The 16,488-nt window shown below is 58.1% G+C and overlaps 5 protein-coding genes across 5 annotated transcripts; 1 reads left to right on the plus strand and 4 right to left on the minus strand.

The window, feature by feature from the left end:
- Positions 1-301: 301 nt before the first annotated feature.
- On the minus strand, positions 302-1,910 carry GGS23DRAFT_620824 (mevalonate kinase; the record flags this gene model as incomplete). Its single annotated transcript, XM_051521131.1, has 2 exons — positions 302-788; positions 825-1,910. The coding sequence occupies 2 exons, from the start codon at positions 1,908-1,910 to the stop codon at positions 564-566; spliced, it is 1,311 nt and encodes a 436-aa protein (XP_051372648.1). The 3' UTR covers positions 302-563.
- Positions 1,911-2,666: 756 nt separating this feature from the next.
- Positions 2,667-6,217, plus strand: GGS23DRAFT_522072 (fungal-specific transcription factor domain-containing protein). Its single transcript, XM_051514657.1, has 3 exons — positions 2,667-3,586; positions 3,665-4,051; positions 4,109-6,217. Exons 1-3 carry the CDS (start codon positions 2,969-2,971, stop codon positions 5,858-5,860), a joined length of 2,757 nt encoding a protein of 918 aa, XP_051372649.1. The 5' UTR covers positions 2,667-2,968; the 3' UTR covers positions 5,861-6,217.
- Positions 6,218-7,372, minus strand: GGS23DRAFT_522073 (uncharacterized protein). The gene has a single exon (XM_051514658.1). The coding sequence runs from the start codon at positions 7,073-7,075 to the stop codon at positions 6,575-6,577; it is 501 nt and encodes a 166-aa protein (XP_051372650.1). The 5' UTR covers positions 7,076-7,372; the 3' UTR covers positions 6,218-6,574.
- Positions 7,373-8,256: 884 nt separating this feature from the next.
- Positions 8,257-10,956, minus strand: GGS23DRAFT_620828 (FAD-binding domain-containing protein). The gene is made up of 4 exons (XM_051521132.1): positions 10,219-10,956; positions 9,688-10,079; positions 8,969-9,622; positions 8,257-8,872 (listed from the first exon to the last, which is right to left on the minus strand). The coding sequence occupies exons 1-4, from the start codon at positions 10,776-10,778 to the stop codon at positions 8,550-8,552; spliced, it is 1,929 nt and encodes a 642-aa protein (XP_051372651.1). The 5' UTR covers positions 10,779-10,956; the 3' UTR covers positions 8,257-8,549.
- Positions 10,957-12,565: 1,609 nt separating this feature from the next.
- On the minus strand, positions 12,566-16,372 carry GGS23DRAFT_604876 (uncharacterized protein; the record flags this gene model as incomplete). The annotated part of the gene is made up of 10 exons (XM_051519670.1): positions 12,566-12,697; positions 12,765-12,902; positions 13,044-14,421; positions 14,488-14,990; positions 15,030-15,459; positions 15,490-15,672; positions 15,706-15,776; positions 15,816-15,943; positions 15,995-16,045; positions 16,201-16,372. 10 exons carry the CDS (start codon positions 16,370-16,372, stop codon positions 12,566-12,568), a joined length of 3,186 nt encoding a protein of 1,061 aa, XP_051372652.1.
- Between the last annotated feature and the right edge of the window lie 116 nt (positions 16,373-16,488).

A 16,488-nucleotide genomic window follows, 5' to 3' on the forward strand; every position in this document is an offset into this window, starting at 1 on the left:
TCGAGACGGAAGCAGTATGGAGAGCTCCTGTGGTGAGATCAAGTTAGCGCATCGTGAGCGACCGAGATGAACATCGACAGCACGGATTAGGAAAATAAAAAACCTACTGGAATGTGTGGTTGGGGCTTTGGAGATCTGCCGCGGACTGGGTAGATGGCACATCAATAGCAATGAATGATACATCAAAAATTAGTGATGATGCGTGAAGAAGAGAGGAGACATGGCCGCAAACCGCGCCCAGAAGTGCTCTAACTCATCGACAACACCCTGTTCTCCTATTTAGTAATGGTAGGCGCATCCCTCCTACCTGTAGTCAAGTCTGGAATGAGCTACGCTACAACTTAGGAGTCAATCGACGACTTCCCGTGGCAGCACCGGGCCGGAGCAGTCCTTGACATTGACAGAATGAGCGTTGTAGGCCTCCTTGGGCCTAGAAGCAGTCGTTAAGTCAAGCGGAAAAGATCCATAGACCTTGTACTAAGGAAGAGGTTTGAACCCAGAGATCGGGAGGAGCTTCGGCATGCCTCGATACTTCTCGAGGGTGATCATAGTCTCTGTTTATCTCAGATAACAGCTCGCGTCCAGAACTTCCATGCCCGGTTTTCCTGCGCACCTACTCCAACAAGATGTTCGGTACCCTGAGCACCTACAGCATTTTCGAACTTTTCCTTATCGATCTCTTCGCTGGCCTCCCCATCGATGCTGCTTCGGAATATTGCTGGCCAAAGGACACCAACTCCGTCGGCGCCTAGGATAGTGTCATATTTCTGGAATCCTTCCGCAGTGAACTAACTCTCTAACTCTTTAATAGTTTTGGCTTTAACGTCTGGTCGAAAGAGGGTGATAGCACATCCACCACCTCCAGCACCGGTGAGTTTTGTCCAGCCGATATCGGCGTAATCCACGAGCTCGCGGATACGTTCTAGACGGGGATGGGAAACCCCCAGTGAGACCAGAAACCCGTGGTTTATACCGATCAAAGTTCCCAAGCGTTCGACAGCCTCCGGGGCGCCGTCCCCATCAAAATCGGCCGATGCAATGAGCTTCAAAGCAGAAGCTGTAATCTGGCCAATTCCATCCAAGATTGTCCCTGCCACTATAGGGTGGCTGGCATTCAAGGATTTAACTGTCTCAACCTGCGTAACTGTTGAACGTGGTTGTCGTGTATCAACGAGAAGCAGTGGCAGTTTCGGGAACTTGGTTAGGGGAGTGACGGATAGTGGTCCCGAGCCGTTTCTCTGGAAGATCGCAGCCTTTCCACCTGCAGAGACTGTATTGTCCACCCCGCTAGGGTCTCCGTGCAAGCACAACTCGCCCACGAATGCCCAGCGATTGATGCGCTCAATTTGTACCTCTCCTTCCTCGGGAAGTTGGTCAGGATGAGGTCCTGAAAGGGTGCGTATCTGAAGGAGCAGCGCAGCACTCAAGCAGACGCAGACACTGGCACTACTGCCTAGACCAGCGCCGACTGGGATGGTGGATCGAAGAGTGTAGATAAACCCAGGACTTTCCGGGGAGCCTAAGGAGAGGAAGAGGTAGAGGAAGGCAGTGGCAGATCGCACATGCATCTTCCGCCTCTTTTCCGGAAGGTCTTTCGACACAGCCTCTGCATACGGTATAACGGCGTCGAGTAATTCGGGATCGAGGGAGTCGACGTAGGAATAGTAGAACCGTTTCTTGGAAGGTTTGCGGAAGATGTCCCACGGCAGAGTATTAATCTTCCACGTATGATCCAGGCCGATGTCTCTGAAATTCAGCGTGACGGTGCGCTGGGACTTGGAGAGGGTGGTGACGAGGAGATAGGATCTCAGAGAGATGGCTGCGGCAATGGCTGGCTTGCCATACACAGCTGCGTGTTCGCCGAAGACGATGACTTTGCCCGGCACGGACACCATAAAGGTGGGCGCCATCGGCGATGAGGGTTTTCTCTCCGTGGCTCTGAATTCTCTCTCCATGGCTCTGATTTCTCTCTCCGTAGTTCCGAATACTCTCCATGGCTCTGAATCGCAGAACCTGTCGACAGGGGCTTTGGTGGTCGGGCTGCTGGCGTCTGTTGGTTGGTGTGCTGCTTGACAGAGATCTTGGGGCTAGGCCACATGCTCAGTAGCGTGGCCACACGCCCGGTCCATGCAACCTCGCGACTGGCTTCCTTGACGTATAGCCACATGCGGACATCCCCGGCATTCGTACGCTTGTCCACTTCCGTCTGACCCTTCTGGGTTTCAGGTATCTACCTACTGTAGGTATACATTTCTATATAGGCGCTGGCGATGGTCTTTGGGGTTATAGGATGGAGAGTTGGATCAGAGTTGGGTTTAGTCCCTTAGGAGTGCGGGACCCGAAAGTCGTCCGAGGTGGCCGAAGGATGCGCCTCTAGGTAGGTACCTTAGGTACCTGTATGCATGTATGCATTGTTCAAACCGTGTAGAGGCGCCTATTACCTCCTAACGCACCGGATGCTTCAGTGAGAGGCGCCTGTATGCATGTCGATTACTACCTAGACTTACAGGCGCCTATAGGCTGTAGGCAGGTAGGTACCTAATGTACCTAAAGTAGATCCCTACCGAAGTATAGGTAGTTAAAGAGGTCTAGGTAGGTTACGTAGATAGGAGGTATTTATTAACTTACCTAGGTACCTATCAATAGACCTAAATTAGGGGTTAGTACTCACTACCTACCTAGGTATCTGTCTACTTTACTTCCTTAGGTTGTTCCCTTAGGGCAAGACATTTGCCTCCAATCCCTAAAGAGGTGCTTACCTAGGTACGGTAAGCGTTTCACGTGACCCCCTCGGCCAGTTCTCGCTCCTTCGACGAGACGGAGTTGAGATTGCGCCGGCTAGACACGCTCGGGAGAGTCAACCCCAGGCAGCCCAAGCACGAAGGGGGGAATTAGTGGGTGCGAAACCGGCCATCACTCTACCCGGGCTCGTCTTCTCAGCAACTCTCCCCTACAACCCCATTCTACCATGTCACGCTGGCCGCCTACGGGCGCGGCCGCGGGTGTCAGCGTTGGCGTCGGCGCGAGCTTGGCTGGCCTGGGATCGGATAAACACCCGCCTTCGTCCTCGGCGCTGGCCCCTCTGGCCTCTGCGTGGTCTTCCAAGTTACGCAGCTGCGTGGTGTGTCGCAGCCGCAAGGTCCGCTGCGACAAGCAGTCTCCTTGCTCCAACTGCCGTCGCGCCAATATCGCCTGCGTCTTCCCGGCCAATGACCGCCCCCCGAAATGGGCCCGTCGCCTCGAGCGTGTCGCTCACGCTGCGCCGGCTGCCCAGGCTCCGCAGCCGGCCGATCCCGGGGTTGAACAGGTCATGCAGAGGTTGCAGAACCTCGAGGGCCTCGTCAAGGAGCTGAGTGGCCAGCTCGAGCAAGCCAACGCTGCCGCTAGATCCTCTCCCGATCGCTCGACTCAGGGCAACAACTCCCCTGGCAGCTCTACCCACGAACGGGATGCCGACAACCAGGCAAGTCCGTCGTCTCGCACGGGAGCCACCGGTTTGCAAAAACATTTCGGCCGGATGGTGCTCCAGGACGGGAGCCGAAGCCGTTACATCAGCAGCGGCTTCTGGTCCCGTGTTAGTGACGAAGTACGTGCGCCCAGTTTCGATACCATCTGGTTTCCCGTTATGGCTATTTGCCTGGCCAAAACTGACTTGTATGCATAGCTCGACGGCTTGAAGATGGATGCCCGCGCGCTCCCGGGAGCTGATACCGACTCCTCAGATGACGAAGACTCGCCAGGAACGGCCCCGTCCTTAACGCAGGAGCTCCAGCGAACACCGGCAGAGCGGCATGCCTTTCTATTTGGACAGAATCTGCGGAGTTCCGCCCCCGACTTAAGTGACTTCCGGCCGCTACCATCTCACATACCTCTCCTCATTGACTTCTTCTCCACCAATGTGAATTTGTTCACGAGGACTGTCCATGTCCCCACAGTCACCAAGATGATTCGCGAATCGCCCGGAGCCGACGGGTCGGGGCTCACGCCAGCTAACGAGGCTTTACTATTCTCCATGTACTATGCAGCGGTCACATCCATGGAGGAAGAAGACGTAAGTGTCCCCGGGCGCCTCATTGCCAACTTAACTTAACTCCCTTTTCATCCCTAGGTGCTAGCCAACTTTGGCAACACGCGAGCGGAGCTCAACCTCAAATATCGGCTCGGTCTGGAGCTTGCCTTGGCCAAAGCAGACTTCCTGAACGTCCCCGATCTTGTGCTGGTCCAAGCCTTCGTCGTATTTCTCTTCCTCGTGCGCCGCTACGACAGCCCAAGATTTGTGTGGATGATGACGGGGCTTCTCATCAGAATGGCACACGCTCTTGGGTTGCATCGCGACGGCTCTCATTTCAATAACTTGACGCCTTTCGAGGTGGAGATGCGGCGGCGAGCGTGGTGGGCAGTCTGCGTGCTGGACGTACGGGCATCCGAAGACCAGGGAACCGAACTTTCCATCCCGATGGATAGCTTCGACACCCGGTTTCCCCTTAATATCAATGATGACGACATTGATACTGATACCAAGGAGACACCATCAGAGCGGCAAGGGATCACGGACATGGGAATTCCGCTCGTCAATCTTGATATATGTGTGATAACGAGGCGGATGACGGCCCCTGGAGTCAAAGAAGGCCCGCCTAATTTGGAGGAGCAAAATAAGCTGCTGAAGGAGATGTACACGAGCGTCGAGGGGTGGTACGGCCGTTACTCGGCCGAGCTGGACAACATCGTCTGGTGGGTCGGGATGACAGTTGTTCGGCTGGTGATGTCGAAGATGAGGCTTCTCACGTCGGTGCCGGCGCTGTTCTCGGCATTGTCGAGTCAGCCCTTCTCGGACGAAGCCGTGCGAGACCGGCTGCTCGTCGCAGCGATCGAGGTGGCCGAGCACAACCACGCGCTCAACGCCGAACCGCGCTGTCGCCAGTGGCGCTGGATCTACCAGACGTACACGCACTGGCATAGCGTCGTGCTGCTGCTCATGGAGGTGACGCGCCGCCCCTGGTCGCCGCTCGTCGAGCGTGCCTGGGCTGCTCTCCACAGCCCCTGGCTAATCCCCGACCAAGCCCGCCTCGACCGCAACAACCGCGTCTGGGTTCCCCTTCGCCGGCTCACGCTCCGGGCCCGTCGGCACCGCAAGGCCGAGCTCGCACGCCTCCGTGCTGACCCTGCCGCTGCTGAGCGCCTCGAGGCTACCGCTGATCGCAACGTCCCCATCCCCCTCGTCCCTGGGCCGCTCACTGCCGAGAAGGCTCAGGAGCTCTTCCGCGAGCGCTGGCACGGCCTCGTATTTACCGCGTCCGAGCAAGGGCCCCCAAAGCACCCGGATGGTGGTGGTTCCCAGCAGGGCGTGTTCAAGAACCCGTCAATTGTCGTCGTGCAGACGGGAGAAGGGGGAGAGGGGGAGGAAAGGATCGACGCTTCGCAGCACCAGAACAACCTCGCGTACGCCGCTTCTAGGCCCGTTCACGAGTCCATGTGGACGACGAACCTGGACTCCACGTGCTCTGCGGGCGTCTCACCGGCCTTCGGGGAGAGTCCTTACCCCCCAAGCCAGGACCCCAGCCCGTCGTGGTCGGCCGACCCCCCGGCCACCGGCGAGCGCCATTCTGGGTTCTCATACGGCGTGTCGTCCTCCGCCGCCGCCGACAGCTGGCCGCCGATGATGAACCTCGGCTCGGCGCCGTGGCTCTGGGCCGACGCGGCCGACGTGTTCGCCGACATAGACCTCGACGCGGACGCAGATGCGGACGGGCAGAATATCATGGACCTCGACGGCCAGGTCGACTGGAATCGGTGGCTGGCGTCGGCGCAGGGGGCCGAGCGGGAGTCCGGGCTGCCCGGGCCCGGGGCCGGGGGCTGGTGAGAGCCGTCTCTGCTTCTGAGATAACATGTTGGCTGGCTTGGTTTAAGCTCTGGCTACAGCGGATTCGCGATTCCCCAGGATTTGCTTTGATGTGGCGGCGGTTTAGGCTCGAGGGGGTTTTGTGTCTTGGTTAGTTTACAGAGTCTTGTAGCCTGTGAGCGATGCTGATTTGCGTATTTCATACGGGCCGCGGCTTGAGGCTGCTGGATTCGGCGTTAGTGTAGAGGAATTGGTCGCGTTTTCGCTTTGTGTCAGGCGTGTGTATCTAGACCCCTATATACCTGCTGGAGAAGGTAACCAATCTCCTATTGCCCGGCAAATCATGCTCATGTTCCGATAGCTGGAGCGGTTCCGGTTAGAAACTGATGCTGTCACGAGAAAACACCTGCCCCTCTCATTTGGAAACGACTGGTCACATAGCCTCCTGTGTAATCACACACCACGCACACGACTAAGACGGCCGTTAAAAATATTCATTATTGTGGGTATTCTATTTCGCCCTTCTCGCTATGCTTGGGAGGCTGTCCTCGATAGGCACTGCAGTCCCATCCCGGCCCGGATCGACCTGCTCGGCGGCAGGAACCGAGGCATGATACCTGTCTCGTCCTTCTCTCTTCCCTTCGCCTGCCTCTCTTGCTCGCTTGGGCGGCGTACTCCGGGCTCCCCTTTTCTCCGCTCCCCCCTCTCGTTCTCCTCTCCTCTCGGAGGTCCCCCTTACAGGAGCGAGAGCATGCCGACAGTGGCGAGAGCGACGGAGAAGACGAGGCCGAGCTGGGCGGCGGCGGCGGCGCGGGGGCCGGCGTTGATGTTGAACTCGGCGACGACGCCGCGGGTGAAGTTGGCCTCGGCGCCGGCGATGGCGACCTCGGTGAGGTTGCCGCAGGCGGCGTTGATGGGGCCGTCGAACTGGAACTCGGGCAGCTTCTTGACGGCGCCGTCGATGATGGCGGTCGACTCGAAGGTGCCGAGCGGCGACGCCTGCTGGAACGCGGCCCGGTACGTCGAGTTGCCCGCGATGACCGAGTAGTTCGCCACGCGCGAGTACTCGGCGCACGCCACGTTCGCGGCGGCCGCCGGCGTCGCCGCCTGCCGCAGGCTTAGTAGCAGGCCCGTCTTAGACGACTCGTCCCCGCCGACGGCGAGCGCTGATACCTCGAGCGCGACAAACAGGGCCCAGAGGAGGCCGGCGAGGAGGGATGATCGCGAGGCGTACATGATGACGATGGTGGAGGGTGGGTGAGGGGTGTGAACTCGGGGTCTTGCTGTGTAAGAACAGGGAGGGTATCGGGTCGAATCGGAATCGACGATGTCGGCGCAGGCTCTCGAGAAATGATTAGAAATAGTATATTTTACGGCAGAAGTGAATTCAACAAAAAAGGTGGCCAGCCACGGTACAGAGAACGGAAAAAAGAAGAACTAGCTGCCAAGAGCGAGTCAAGCGAACGTATGTGTGAACGGAAGAAAAGAAGAGCAGGTGGGAGGAAACCGTCGACATCCGCCCCGACGACGGGAGGACGAGGCATGATATGGCTCTGACCGGAGCGTGCACGAGCGCTGCTGGGTACGTAGATAGTTGGGTAGGGATCAGCCCCCGGTCCTTTGTCCCGGTCCTAGGGGATTTCTCCATGCGATGCTAAACATGGTCAAACACGGGTGAGAGCTGGCTGGCTGGCTGGCTGACTTGCGTCGGGCGACAGCTTTTGGGCTCCTCCCCCGGGTGGGTTAACCTTAACCGACCCTTCGCGGTCAGAAAGCCAGCGATCCAGGATCCTGTGTGAGAAGCCTCCTTCATCATGCCACGCTCACGCTATGGCGAAGGGGGGGCCGCGAGAGGGTCGGACGCTGGCGACCTGGTCAGGGGGCGGCGGATCCGAGGATCTGAAACCCGCCCCGAGCAGCGCCAAGCCATCACAGGGGTGTCCGCCCAGCGCAGCCGCGAAGCTTGGCATCCTGCTTCGTCGAGACGGAACAAATTGCTGCCGTCTGATTCGAGGCCCGACGTGGGGAGAAAAGGGGACGAGAGGTAGGAAGGAAGAAAAAAAAAGAAGAAAAGGGGACGTCCCAAGCGCGCCTTGTGTCCTCCCCCCCCTCTCTCTCCCTCGGCGCCTGCTCGTTCAGCTCAACCACAGCTCCGTCTCGCGAGTGCGGTCGTGACCCCGCGGCCGACGACATCACTCGTTTCCCTCCCATTTGTCGAGGGCGCGTGCCCCTACCGTTTTGGCAGCGAGCGATGGCACCTCGTCGGCGCTTGCACGTCTCATCTGAGGCCGCGCTGGGGCCGGTACGGCCATCCTTCGGGTTATTTGCATAGCGGACCCGACGGCGTCCTGACCCTGGCCTGGAGAGAGTGTTCTTTAATTGTTATTATCCGGCGAACCCCCGCTCGCTGCTCGTCTAGGTGGGTAATTATTTTGTATTCCCCCATCGCATCGCATATCGCTCGGCAGTTGCGCGCGTCTCTGTACGGGCGCGTCGTTGACCCCGTGGCCGATAGAGCCAGCGCTCATTTCGTATAGTATAGCCTACCGCTATTTTCGTCGAGAGGTGTACAATTCCTACCCGTCCCCTGTTTCCCTGCGTACACTAAGCAGGATGGAAGCTACCTAACCCATCATCCCATCCCCCTGTCCCCTCCCGCATGCGCCTCCTTCTCATCCCAACTCAACTCATCCCATGTCCTCCCGCCCCATCACGCCCCCGTCCGACAGAGCCTCCCGTTCTGCGAGCCTGCGTACGCGCCCGCGCCGTCCCCGGCCCCCGCAGCCGGGCGCACCGCCCAGCCTTCGCTGCCGACCGTAGTCGGCGCCCAGAAGGCGCCCCAGGGGTCGCGCGCGCGCTTGATCGCGAGCAGCCGCGCGTAGTGGCTCCCGTAGAATGCCTGCTGCCACGCCGGCTCGCCCGGGTCGCCCTCGTTCATGTACGCGCCCGCCCCCGGCGACGCCGCCCGCAGCAGGTCCATGTAGTCCTGCATCATCGCGTCGCGCTCCACCGACTGCGCCGGCGCTTGGTCCACTGCGCGTGCGTGCTCTCGGGTTAGCCGTGGCGGGGACGAGAGAGTGAGACGGAGAGAGGAGGGCTTGGGGGGGGGGGACGGAAAAGGCTACGCACTCAGCATGGCGTGCATCCGGTTGCGGCGCCACGCGGGGTTGACCGCGCTCGCGCGGCCGGGCCAGCCGGCGACGTCCTCGGTCGGCGAGGCGAGCGTGCCGTGGAAGTAGAAGCCATTGTCGAAGCCGGCCTCGGTGGCGGTGCGCACGGCGGCCATGGTGCGGGCCCAGCGCGCGTCGTCGTCCCAGTTCTCGCGCGGCAGCAAGCGCGAGCGGTAGCGCGTGTTGCCGGGGCTCGGGCCCACGGCGACGGCGCGCGCCGTCCCGTAGGCCGCGCTCGAGAACTGCCCCGGCGCTGGGTCCGCCGCCTCGGCCACCCCCGCTGCCCGCAGCGCCGCGTACAGCGGCCGCGCGAACGTCGCCGCCGCCTCCTGCGTCCACTCCCCGCCCACCAGCTGTGTCAACGTCGTGAACAGGAACCCGCCCCCCGCCGCCGGGTAGATGTAGCTGAAGCAGAAACCCCCCGCGTCCAGGACCTGCGCCGCGAACCGGTAGTACGCCCCGACGGCCCGCCAGAACGTGTCCGCGTCCGCTACGACGAGCTGCCCGCCAGGCGCCGACGTCCCGTTACCCAGCACGATGGCGAGCGACGACCCCGTCACCGTGACCCGCGGGTGGGCCTTCATGACGGCCGAGGTGACCACGCCGTACGTCCCTGCAGTACGCTGCCATTAGTCCGGAAATCTTCTGGAACCCCGATATACATCCCCCCCTACTCACCGCCGCCGCCGCCCCGCAGGGCGAAGAACAGGTCCGAGTTGGTGTACGGGTCGGCCACGACGAAGCGACCGGCGGCTGTCACTACGCCGAGGGCGAGCACCTGGTCGGCACCGAGGCCGAAGCGGGAGCTGACGGTTGTGTGGCCGCCGCCGCTCATCCAGCCGCCGGCGCCGCCGACGGTCCCGCACCCGGGCGCGAGGATGGTGACGTTGTACCGCGCCATCAGGTTGTGCTCCTCCCACGACTCGATGCCCGCGCCGACGTGCACGGCCATGCCGCTGTACTCGCCGACCTCGTACGCCGGCAGGAACTCGGTGGTCTTGATGTAGTGCGTCCAGACGCTCAGCGCGCCCGCGCCGACCGACCGCCCGCCGAAGTCGTGCCCGGTGTTCCTGCTCCCGCGGTCAGACACCTAGCCGGCTGCGAGAGGCAGGCAGACGGGAAAAGAAGGAATAGATAGGTGAAGACTACGGGGCGATAGCACAAGTCCAAGACGAAAGAGGAGCGAGCGCAAATCCCGCGGACTCTTACTTGATGATGAGCCGGATGTTCTTGTTCCGGGCGAAGTTGACCGCCGTCTGGATGTGCCGGGCTGTGGTGGCGTTGACGACGTACTCGGGGAACCCGCCACGGGTGCAGTTCCCCTCGGGGGCCAGGGAGAGCGCGCAGGTGGCTCCTTGCGCCCACTCCGTCAGCGCGACCAGCGGCTCGTCGAGCCAGTAGTGCGAGGACGACGCGCTCGAGACTAGGAACTGGCATCGCTCTGGGTCGTAGTCGGGTCCTGGGTAGCAGACGGCGGCTGAGGGCGTCGGCCTCAGCAGGACGCCGCCTAGCGTCGCGTTCAGGCGCGCCCACTCTTCTGCTGCGGGCCAGGCCGGATCCCCTGGGAAGACCTTGCACTCGGACTCGTCAACGTCGAGGGGCGTGCCGTCGGTGTCGTCACCGAACCGGATAGAGGAGAAGTCGCCGATGTCCGCCTCGGTGAGCTGGATGGAGTTTGGGGGAAAGGCGGATACGTTGTACGCCGCGGCCGCGGCCGCCACTCCTGGAAGGCATGTGCCTAGGAGAGCGAGGGGGAAGTTTGATTTCATGGCGCAGAGACAGCCTTCGCCTTCTTTGGCAGAATATTATCCCACAACGACAATATCGAAAACAGCAACAAGATCAGCAGCGATCAGCAGCGACGCGTACTCCCCTTGCAGGGGACCTCCATAAAGCCACTGACGCTACGACTACAGCGCCCTTTGTATATCGCCCGACTGCCCAGGCTCATCGTCGCTCTGGAGGAATACTCCAACCCTCCCGTCGTCGAACCGAAGCAGGCAGAGACCAGGACCCCCGTATTCCCCCTCTTCCTCCCGCCGCCATCACCACCACTATTGGCCTCCCTCCTCCAGGATCTGCCGACTGCGGCAGCAGCACGAGGCGTCCCCTCAGCCATGACTAAATGGGCCGATGGATTATAGAATGCGATTACTCAAGACTTATACTCCGGGTGGCATCTGCGCGCGCGCTCGCGGATTCTGCGCCCCGGCCTGCGTCTCTGTCCGTGGGAGATGTCACCTTCCGAGTTGGCAGCAGTCGACGCGCGGCGAGTCGCTGTGTCACGGCGCGGCGCCTTGCCTTGACGTAGGCCTCGTCATCAGCCCGTCGCACGGGGCGGGAATTGGTGTCGCTCGCTGTGTGTGTATGTAGGTGGGATTGCGGCCTGACCCGGGTTTGGTATGATGACACTACCTGCTACTGTCGCGCCGCTACGATGCCCTCGAGCGGATGGGCCCATGAGGGGTGGTTGACGCCTTTAGGCTAAATACCGTCGCGTTGCATTCTAGCAGGCAAGTATGTCCCGAGCCCACGTCTGCCCCCATGTGCGCGTACGGGGTATGGTAGGCAAGCTTTTTGAAGCCTCACAATGCTGGTGAGGCTACGGATCCATGCCATTGCACAGCTATACCCCCCGGTGAAGCTTCCTGATATGGTTAACGTCACCGGAGTGATTATCTTCCAAGAGTCGCACATAGCCTTCTGTCAAGGATTGAAGGATTGAAGATCGCGACCCTCCACGTCCGGAATGCAACGGCAAACGAAGCCGCCAACGCCATTCCCCAATTTCCAAGCCTACTAGCACTTCGGCAAGGTATAGCATTATTAGACTTCCTGACGTGTATGTCTTGTATAGGAACACTACGATCTCGCACAGTTAGCACCCCCTGACTGCTGCTTGGGATACTCGTCCCTCTCTTTGTACTTCCTGTATTTTACCTTTATAGGACGTATGGCATCGTACGGCGAGATTCGATGTAGCTGGCTATAATTCAATGCATTATGGCATTCCGCCAATGTGGAATATCCGGGCAGCCGCCTTGACTGTGTATCGACACCAGTTGCAACAAGATCAAGCTCGATTTGGCCATGCTTAGGCATCACCGTTAGGGGTAAGGGAAACCTGTTGACCTAAGAACGGACTCCAGTTGATAAGCTGGATTCAGTAGCTCGCACCTTAGGCGATACGTAGCAAATCAGCTCCAATACTATATTGCCGTAACCCCATCACCCCTGGCCATATGCTGCCTGACTGCTTACGCTTGGCCCTTGCTTTCCCTCTAGGCCGGTTTCTGGGGTCACGGCGTGTCGGACGGTAGGCATGCTCTTCAACATCGGAGGCGGATTCCCAAGGGATCCCCTGGCTAGGCCCATGGCTTAACTTCGTAAACTTCAGGTCGTCTGCGAATATCTGGCAATGCCACAGTTTGTCAATATGCTCCTGGTGAAAGTTCCCGTGGTCATCCAAACCCTCGTCTCTGTCAGGGAAACGTCCTCGAGAAGTATGTATTATTACTTCGGTGGGTGGAGAGAATGTGCAGGCATGCCATAGTACTCATCCTGCTGTCGCGTCGCTAGGTTCGCATTCCATACGATGCTTCTTCCAATCTTTGCGCTGACACTCTGGAGAACAGTACATGGCTTCCTTGCACCTCGTGCACTTTAACAGCCGCCCACCACCCTTGCCCTCAGTAGCGTTGCAGTTGTTGCATTTGCAGCTCCTTTATACTTTTCTGGGCACGTATTAAGTTGACGTCCACGACATCCTCGATGAAGGGCACAGCGAACGTCGGGCTAATCGCGAGGCGCACCGCGTACTGGGAAACATTTTCCCACCCCGGTATGCTCACAAACCGCTCTGCAAATTTCCCGTTGCCGCAACTACATATGATCTATTTTCCAGGTTCAACGCTAAGCGGAATCGTAGCGCCAGGTCTCCTGTATTCGCATTCAGGGCCGTGACTCCACGTGCGGCATCGCTCGACGAAGGCGGGCAAGACTTTTTTCCAAAGTAGGAGCTCCTCGTAACTTACGTCAACGACGCACATCTCCAACTCTCGAAGGATGAGGGGAAATTCTGCGAGCTCTCCGGAGTCGATGAGCTGCCTCGTGACGGAGATAGCTACGGCGTCTGCTACGACGGAGCTCTCAGCCCCGTTGAGCCGGATCGCACGGACGAAAATCAGGATCTGATTTCCGTCTGGGGGATACCTGAGAGCAAAAAGGCCTATTTGTACGCCTTGAAGACCCGACGCCAGCATGAATATGGTAAAAGGGGACTCTTCGAAGTCGAGGCGTACCGAATTTGAGATGCCTTGGTCCGGCATGCTCAAGTCCCGCATTCGCCGCTCGCGGGCGGAGAATTGGTATGAGGCCAGTGTACACAACCATGCGTTGGCTTTCTTGTGAACTCGATCTACGTTGAGAACCGGCAAAGAGTCCAAGTTGACGTGTTGGCTGTTGAGCAAGATAGGGACGGAGTCTTTCCCGAGCATAGTGGGGTAAATGAATGATGACGAGAGCTCCGATGCCAGAGGGTCCGGCACAAGTGCAGTGATCTCGACGTAACCCGACGTGCGCGCAATACGCGTTCGAGCGGTTTCCTTGAGAACGGGAGCCGGGAATGAGACTGGGTAAACGACAGTACTTTTTCCTCCAAATATGATATCCATCGAAAACGGCGAGGATTGCTCTAATTTCATGGGCAAACGCTCTGTTAATAGCGCCTTGTCTTTCTGTGACGAGAAACTGACACGTGCACACAGAGACTTAATCTCGTCGCCTTCCAAGTTCACGGTAAACCGTATAGCAGCCGGTACGTTTGTTTGGGGAGTGTCTATCGTATTGCCACTATTCGCGGTATCGCCGTCTATCTGATTGCTCGTAAAGGAGCGGTTAGACATCCCGGGCGCATGCTTAGTGACGAAAACGTGTGATTCATTGCTAAGGTTCGTCATGTAGATGTCCATCGTGGGTATGTGGTCCTTAAGCGTATACTTATTCTTGATGGTATTCCGAATACAGAGCCCAACTTCTACGCCATCCGGTTCAGCTTGCAGTGCGCTCGACGGGACATAGTACGAAACCACTACGGGCGAGGCTCCTTTCCAACTCAGAGGATCTTGGCGGACCGTTATCGAGAAATCTTCGGATATGCGGTCTCCAGACGTGTCAACATGCCCGAAAACGACGTCTACACTGGAAAATAATTTTTGTGAATCGTCGAGTCCACTCGATCTGAGTTGACCTTCGAGAGCTGGCGGCACATTCATCTTTGTCAGGTCGGTCCCATATATGGAGTCAATGTGCTGCCTTGGCACGGTGACTGTCAGGCAGACCACTTCAGGGATGTGTCTCCAAGCGTGAAAACGGCCTTCGCCAGGTATAGGCATGACATCAGCCTCCAGCCAACTTTCCGTGTACAGACCCTAGAGGTGGAGCTGCACACCTAGGTCCTAGCGGTAGAGGTTTCCTAACGTTGTCATGTCTTCGCTGTCCCGGTCTATCATTCTCAATAGCTGCTCCCAGAAATTCGGCCAGTCGGTAGAGATATTTTCTTCGACACGCTTCAGTAGCGCAGCGAAACTTCCTCGGTGGGATCGCGGGTACATAGTGTCCGTTAACTCGCCTGTAAACTCTCCGAGGCCGGAGCTTAACCGAGTTGTGACCTTCTCATCCTTAAACATCTTTGTGAAGATATGAAAGGTGGATCCCGCAAGTGCTCCCGGCTCAACAAAAAGGCTCTCGGAGCTGCCTTGTTTCCGTAGAAAAGTCGTGCTCAGCTTCCAAGGCAACCGGGAGTTAGAGCGGAGAGGCCATGTCGAGCTTGCGATTATAGCATTTCTCAGGACTTCGTGTGTGCAAGACACAGACGTCGCATTGGTCCAGTAGTCGATCGGAACGAGGCCTAGTAGTAGAGATACAGTTGGCGCATGCCCGCCGAGGAATGCGTCCAAAGGGAGTTTCTGAGTCGCTTTCTCCTCTATCGGTGGTATATCGGTCCATATGGTTGAGGATACCGATAGTTTCAACAATGGCCCGGTCGCGACCAATACATTCAACGCGCCAACACGGTAGTTCAGACCCGATGTATCAATTAAGTCGAACCTCACAGGTGCTGGGGTTTTGGCCTTGGAGGCTCCGGTATCAAATTGGATTGGCGTTATGTCCGGCTGTCGGTGGTGGAGGCTCGGCCTAGTACCTCCTAAAGACGAAATAGTTTGGAGGGCGTGAGCAAATCGTAGGCCATCCGAGACGGCGAACCTGAGTATGATACGCCCACCCAATGCCTTCTGGAATGATGCCGCCCATTCTCGAAATTGATTCTTCCCTGCCTGGACAACGTGAACGGTTTCGCCGCCATCTTTGCCCGCGTTGAAACTGAGCGGGGAGCCTGGCGCCAATTTTGCGAACGCAGTTGCTGTATGAAATCCTGAAATGGGATCTGTGCTACAGCCGAATGTCGACTTAGTAGCTCACGGGTTTGGAAGTGTGGCCGGCTGCTTACTGAGGTGACCGCACTCCCAGGAGTGTTCGCAGGATGAAGTAACCCCGTCTCTTGATGCAAAGGACAATGGGGCTGTGGAATTAATACCCGCAACGATTATTTTCTCTCTACAAATATCTTTCGCGAGACCCTGACTGCATGAGATGTCCTTTGAACTGGCAATGCCGTTAGATTGAGGCGACACGTACTTTGCCCAGGTCTCCCTCACTTGCCGGAGCGAGGCTGCGTCCCAGAATGGCAGGATGGGCCCGTATTTGCCCTTGTTTCACTCGCTGAGGCTATCCGATAGGGCCAATACCTTTTTTGCCTGCTCCTCAACAATTTTCTTTGTGTCTTCATCGATGTGGGCGTGAAAATAGATATCCCACACTCTTTCTATGTCGACGCCGTCAACTAGGGCGGTATTATATAGAAAGATATTTCGTGCTAGAAGGGTTGGTTCGACGCGTGTTTAGTTACTGGGAAGGTGATGCTTACCTTGTAGAGCCGGCTCGACGTGAACACATGTGATGTCAAGCCTTCGAGGTGCTGTCGGTATATCGTCCCCATGTTAGTGGCATCTTCGAAATGATAAGGCGGGAGGGTGGTGGATCAACCGCTGATGGGAGGGCCTGCACGTTAGACCCGCAGATAGTAACCCAACGATATCAAAAACCAGTCACGCAGAATGTTTGGGAACTTACGAAGACCTTGCTCAGAGTAAGCTGTGAACAAGATGCTCCGGACATCTCCGCATCGGAGAAGGAGGATATCAGTATCTTGGCCGTGAGGTAGGCCACTCGTGAGGTTTACTGCATGAGGGATGTCCGAGGGGAACCAATGATCGTGGTAAGGAATCGTAGTGGGAGTGAACATTTTAGTCGGGTGTCGTCCTTAGTAGCGCAACAGCTTCCCGGCAGTGGTCTTCGAATAATGCAGATTTTGGAGAGTTGCTATCTTGCCTGCCGGGTAGCTTTGCCTGTGCTCCTCAA

Source organism: Durotheca rogersii (assembly GCF_024521655.1).
Source record: "Durotheca rogersii strain YMJ 92031201 chromosome Unknown GGS23scaffold_8, whole genome shotgun sequence".
NCBI classification, from domain to species: domain Eukaryota; kingdom Fungi; phylum Ascomycota; class Sordariomycetes; order Xylariales; family Xylariaceae; genus Durotheca; species Durotheca rogersii.